The 6601-nt window shown below is 35.2% G+C and overlaps 1 protein-coding gene across 1 annotated transcript; it reads right to left on the bottom strand.

Moving 5' to 3' along the window:
• Nucleotides 1-357: 357 nt before the first annotated feature.
• On the bottom strand, nucleotides 358-1236 carry LOC149174840 (uncharacterized). Its single transcript, XM_089420985.1, has one exon. It carries the CDS (start codon nucleotides 1234-1236, stop codon nucleotides 358-360), a length of 879 nt encoding a protein of 292 aa, XP_089277111.1.
• Nucleotides 1237-6601: the final 5365 nt, after the last annotated feature.

Here is a 6601-nt window from a genome sequence, read left to right on the forward strand (position 1 = left end):
TTCCTCAGTGATAATTTTTGGAATATTGCTGGTAATTTTGTTTATGGCTTGTTGCCTGTCTTCACCCTGCTCTTGATGGACTTCTTGGAAGTGATTGAGGAGCTCGGCTTCAATCCCTTCATGCGTTTCTACCTTGTCTCCTGCTTGATTTTGAATGAAGGGGATGTTATTGGTCATTCTCCGTTGTACTGTAGTTCTATGAAAGAAGTTGGTGTTACGCTCCCCTTCCTTCAACCATCGAACCCTTGACTTTTGCCTCCAATAGATTTCTTCCTGCTTCCCTCTTTCGTCTAATAAGTTGTGAATGTGGCGTTCCTTCTCCAGCGTTTCTTCCGTGTGTCCCTCCGTGATGATCTGCTAATGAAGGTTATCCAGGTCTCGTATGAGCTTTTTCTTCTCCTCGAAGATGTTGCCAAAGGTTTCTTTATTCCATCGTTTCAGATGGCTCTTGAGAAATGTTAATTTCTTTTGAAATTGGTACATTCTTGCTCCTTCTGGGGGGATGAATGAGGTCCAGATGTTCTTGACAAACTCTTTGAAGTTGGGATGAGTGAGCCAAAATCCTTCAAACCTGAAAGGTTTTTTGGTTATGTTGTCGGGTCTTCGCCATTGAAGAGCTATTGGCCAATGGTCTGATCCGGAGTGTGCCAGAATGGATGCAGTGAAATCCCCTCCGATGTGAACCGCATTGTCCGAGAGGAGAAAGCGATCCAGCTTGGAGGCGATTTGATGCTTGCCTGCCCTGCGATTGCTCCAGGTGAAGGTACCATTGCAGAACGGCATGTCAATAAGGGAAGCCGAGTTTATGAATTCTTTGAATCGATCAACCTCAGGCTCCAATCTGCTTCTTCCTCCCAGCTTTTCTTCTGATTTTGTGATCATGTTGAAATCCCCTGCAGCAATCCAAAGCGGGAATTTCCTGCTGTTGCTGAGGACCTCGATAGTGTCCAAAAGCTCTATCTTGCTGCTAGTGTCTTGCGGGAAGTAGACATTTGACAGATTGCCGTGAATGTTTGTCCCCAAAATGTGAAAGGTAGCCTGAATCAGATGATGCGTCGCTTGAAAGTCAGTAAGGGCGACTGCTTGAGTGTTCCAGGCTATAGCCAAACCTCCTGAGGCTCCACAAGCATCGACCGCTACGGTTCTGCATCCTGGCCAGGCTTTTAAAAAGAATCTGTCTAACATGGAGCTGTTGCATTTAGTCTCCTGGAGGAAGCAAATTTGGGGCTTTTCCATCTTTACCATATTTTTCAATATCCTGAGTTTTCCAGGGCTGTTAAGCCCTCTTATATTCCAGGATATAAGTTTCATGATTAACTACTGGTAGAGGGCTTGAAATACTTAGTCAATTTGGCGTAGCGGCCGGAATCGACTAAGATTTTCCCAATTTCCATCGTCCTTTGCAGATCTGTCTTTCGTCCTCTTTTTTTTGAGTCTTTGTGTCGCTGAGTACTGTCCCATTGGCTGCCTGGCTGAATTCCTAGTTGGTTTTGGTAAAAGGCGCGAGAGATGACCAGTTCGAGTTTGTCCAGTTGGAACTCGGGGATGGCATCATATGCTTTCCTTCTGCATGCGGCCTCCATTTCTAAGAGATCAAGACCATGCAGGTCGATGCTCTCCGGTTCCTCGTCCATTAACTGCACTTGATTGCTATCTTCATTGTCTGGGTCAAGATTCTGGGAAATGTCATTTTTACCATCCACCTCCATATTATTGGGTATATCATCCGAGCTGTTCTGGTCCTTTTGCAGAATGATGGGGTTAGAGAGGGGGGCGGAGGATTTGGGAGGGGAGAAGGAGGAAAGGGGAGGGGAGGAGGAGGAGGGAAGATCTTGTGCGGCCTCCTTATTTGAGGGGGGATCGACAGAGGATTGACCAAGAATGTCGAAGCTGTTCTTGGTTACTGGGCCATGCGGCTTGCGGGGCTGGGGTTTGGGACCATTAGAGGGCTTTTTGTGCGCACGTTTCCTGCTGGAGACTTTAGTGAAGCCATCCTGAGCTGAGGAGCCTGAGGGATCAGAAGGATTAGAATGAATATTCAGAGGGCAATCCCTGAAAAGATGACCTAGGGCATGACATTTTCTGCATCGGAACGGGACATGCTCGTAGTCGAGAGGCTGGATCCACTCTTCATCCCGATGAGCAAGCTCAACTGACTCAGGGAGAGGCTCATTAAGGCGAATAAAAACACAAATCCGGGCATAGGAGGTATACTTACGAGATAGGGTTTCTTCAGCGACTTTGATGAAATCGCCGATCCCATTGCCGATCCTTTTGAGGAGCTCCTCCCCCCAGTATTCGTCCGGGAGCGAATACAACCTGATCCAAACAGGAGCCCATGATAGGTCTTCTTTGTCCGGGTTAAATTTGGGGATCCAGTCGCGTAAGTATAATCCAGCCGAGTTGAAAAAATAGGGTCCTCCTACTAGGATCCTGTGTTTATCCTCCGGACAGTAGAATATCGCAGTAAAGAATCCTTTCGGCCCTAATTGTAGCGTTACATCCCCTTTGGGTTTCCATTTAGCAGCTATCCATCCAGATAGGGCCCGTTCAGTTGGCCAGAAACCGATGAACTTGCCAATGAGGGCATGGTCCTTCATGAACTGTATTCTATCATCGATCTTGTCTCCAGGCAACTCGATCCTTGGTCTGACCTTAGCCGCCGGTCGGCAGGTGCTAGAGGTGATTTGCGGCTGTTCTCCAGGTATGTCGTTTTCTTCTTGCGTTGTGCCATTGTTTTCTTTGCGGTTATTGTCATTGTTGAGGTCTGATTGAGGATTTTTTCCCCTGTTCAGAATTTCTTCGTTCACTGATCCGAAGATTACTTGGTGCTCAGAATTTGACTGCGGTGGGGAGGGCCCCGATGCCCCCCCCTGGGGCTGCTCCATCCTTGGCTCGTATGCGCTTCAGGACGGGGTGCTGCAGTATGCTCAGTGCCTGGGCCAGAGTTTTCTATCCTGTTGTCGGCGCCGTGTGCAGGTGTTCACAGAACCCTAGCAGAGCCGAATGACAAGCATCCTAAAAATTGAATGTCGGAGCACAGTAATTATCAAGTTCCAATGGAGAACCGAGCAACAACTAGCTATTATGTAACACTTATTGAACAATTGAATTTGTTATCTAATTTTTAAATTTATAAATAAAATTAAATATAAAATTTTAATTTTAATTTAAAAAATAATTTAGTTATCATATTAATATGTGTTATTTAAACTAGTTTTTTGATTGTATATATGGATTCACCATCCTAAAACAAACACACTTACTGCACTTTGATTGTGGAGGGGTAACCCATCAAACTTGTGATTTCAATAAATCCTTATGAAATTTTAGAGAAATTAGACCCAAAAAAAACTTTCAAAACATCTTACTAAAAACAACTCATATTAATTATCTATAAATACTTATACATAAACTATAAATATTTTTAAACAAATTATAATAAGTAAATTCCTCAAACTGGTATTACGAAACTTGATGTAAAACGTCAAATTCCAAACCTAGTGGGGTTCCAGAGAAATTAAATGTAATTAAATTAAATTTTTGAAATTAAATTCCAAAAATGATGGAATATGAAGCTGTTGGGTCCACAAAGCATGGATGCATTACATTTAATTGTCAAATTCCAACCCACGAGGTACTTTAAAAAATATTTGGTCAAGAACATGTTTGGTCCAGAGGGTCTCTTTAATTATCAATTTCCACCTACCAATACCAAGTCCTTTCAAAAATGTTTTTTCATAAAGTTTCATTTAATTGCCCACTAAGAAGTTACTTTGAAAATGATTGATTATGAATTTTATCTATCAATCTAATAGATGGATAGATTAAGCTTTGAATATAAAATAAAAGAATAATGTGAATTAAAATATATATATATATATATATATATATATATATATATATATATATATATATATTAATTATTTTGGTGTTATTAAATAAATTAAATTATTGATAAATATTAATAGGTATAAATATATAATAAAAATTAAAATTGAAAAAATATTATAAAAATTAATTAAATTATAATTTTGTTTTAAATTATTGATATTATTAATTATAAACATAATTAATATAAAAAATAAATATGTATATATTTAAAAATATATAGAATAAGATTTTTAACTGTAAAGATTTAGCGTCATTATTTTAAAGATCTTTAATCTACAATAGGGTTTGTTACAACACTATGGGTCAATAAAATGGTTTCTCATGCCTAAAAAAACATAACTCATTTTATATGATATTGGTTTATATGAAATTTCTTTATATTAATCAATTTAATTAAAAGGTCATAACTACTTTATAGATCAATCTCAATATTTGAATTGTGTATACTACTTTAATTATTCTAGAATATTTGGTGGAGATTAAATCTCCACCATCCACTTGATACGAATAGGCATGTCTATCTTGAAATAGGGATTCTAGAATTTTCGTTTAATTATCAATAATTATTAGGTGGATGGTAGGAATTATTAGGAGAATGGTAGGGATTTAATCTCCATTGAATATTCTAGACTATTCTTAATAGTATACAAAAATTAAAAATTGAGATTTATTCGCAAAGTAGCTATGCATTTTTTTCCCTTTGAATTAAATTCATTAATCGGAAAAAAAGTCATATGAACGAGTGTCATGAGAAACAAGTTATAGTTTTTTTGGGCGTGTGGTATTGATAAGTCATGATATTGACCCATGGTGTTGTAACAAACCCTATTTATATATTAGGAATTTCCATGATAAAGTGATAATAAATCTCCATGGTTAAGAATCATATTACATGGTTTTTAAAAATGTACATATATTTAACTTACATATTAAATTTTCTTATCAAAAATAATATTAGTAATAATAATTTTAAATAAAATTATAATTTAGTTAATTTTTATGGGTTTTTTAAATTTTAATGATTTGAATTGTATAACTAATTGAGTTTCTTGATTTATTTAACTACCCTAAATTAAAAATTTTGAAAATCTATTCCAAAATAAATTTACTTTAACTTACTTATTAACCATCCTTATAAAATTAAATTTAACTTTAACTTACTTATTAACCATCTCTATAAAATTAATGTACACCATGGGCGCACGTGAAGTGCATGACGTGTTGGCTAGGGCGGTTGGCTTTCGCACCCCCCAACCACGATCGATTCCTGCGGGATGTGTGTTGCTGCTGACGCATTTCGATGTTCACGTATGTGTTATGATTCTACAGCGGGGATTTTCTCCCCCACTGAAAAATAATGTACACCATGGGCATTTTTAAATAAAAAATTAGATTATAAATATTATAATCAATAAATAATTAATTACTATTTAGATTTAAAGTTACATTCAATTTTAAAAAGTCAAATTTATTTCATAACATCGTATTAAATTTAATAGAAAGTGAAAGTAAAGCGGAAATATGTAAAACATGTTGGGATGAGATAACATTGTGATTGTACAATATGTAATGAATAATGTTAAAATATGAAGTTGTTTATATGAGAGACTTTTTAGAGTTGTTTATATGTGAGAGTTTTTGAAAGATGTTTGGAATCTCTTGAAAAAATATATGGTGAAATATTGATTTGTGTTGGAATCTCGTGAAAATATTTATGGTGAAATATTAATTTGTGTAATTTAAACTGGTTTTTTAATTGCATATATAGATTCAACACCCTCAAAAACTCATGTGACATTTTGATGGTGAAAACTTAACTAGTCAAACTTGTGATTTTAATGAATCACTATGGGATTCTAGATAAATTAGATAATTAGATCTGAAAATAAATGAGAAAACTTTTCAGAAAGTCTCACATATAGACAACCCCTTAAAAACCTTATTCCAAAAAATAACTCTACAAATAAGAGCATATTAGATATTGCTTTTGGTTAACAACATTCTACAACATTAATCAAGATAAAATCCTTCCATAATGCAAAACACTGACTATTCCAAAAATAAATACCCCTGTCAACATAATAAATTTAACTCTAACTTATATTTAGTTATTAACCATCCCTTTAAAATTTATATGCACGGTGCGCATTTTTAAAATTAATATCCCTTAATGTATTTTTCATTTATATTTCTCTTTTGACACTTGGACATTGCATCTCTGATATAAATTAATAGTCTGTTGATCTTGCTCCTCATCCTTATTCTAATGATAAACCTAGATAATTAATTATGGTTTTAATTTAAACGTTACATTCAATTTTAAAAAGTCACAATTTATTTTATAAAAATATATTAAATATAATAGAAGGTGAAAATTGATTATGAAAAGTTCACCAAAAAAAATTTATGATTTTAATAAAACCCTATCAAATTCTAATCAACCCAGGAAAATAAAATAACCTTTGTTCCAAAAAATAATTAAAATAACTCTACCATACGTATTAAAACATATTAGATATTACTCTGGGTTAACAACACTCTGGAGCATTAATCAAAATAAAATCATTCCCTAATGAAAAATAATCACTGAATAGAAAATAACTCTACCATACAAATAAAAACATGTTAGATATTGCTCTTGGTTACTCTAATCAAGATAAAATCCTTCTATAATTAAAAATAATCACCAACTCTACCCGACAGAGTG

Source organism: Pinus tabuliformis, chromosome 4_1 (assembly GCF_031772625.1).
Source record: "Pinus tabuliformis cultivar Carrire ecotype Pingquan chromosome 4_1, CPIR1, whole genome shotgun sequence".
Classification (NCBI taxonomy): domain Eukaryota; kingdom Viridiplantae; phylum Streptophyta; class Pinopsida; order Pinales; family Pinaceae; genus Pinus; species Pinus tabuliformis.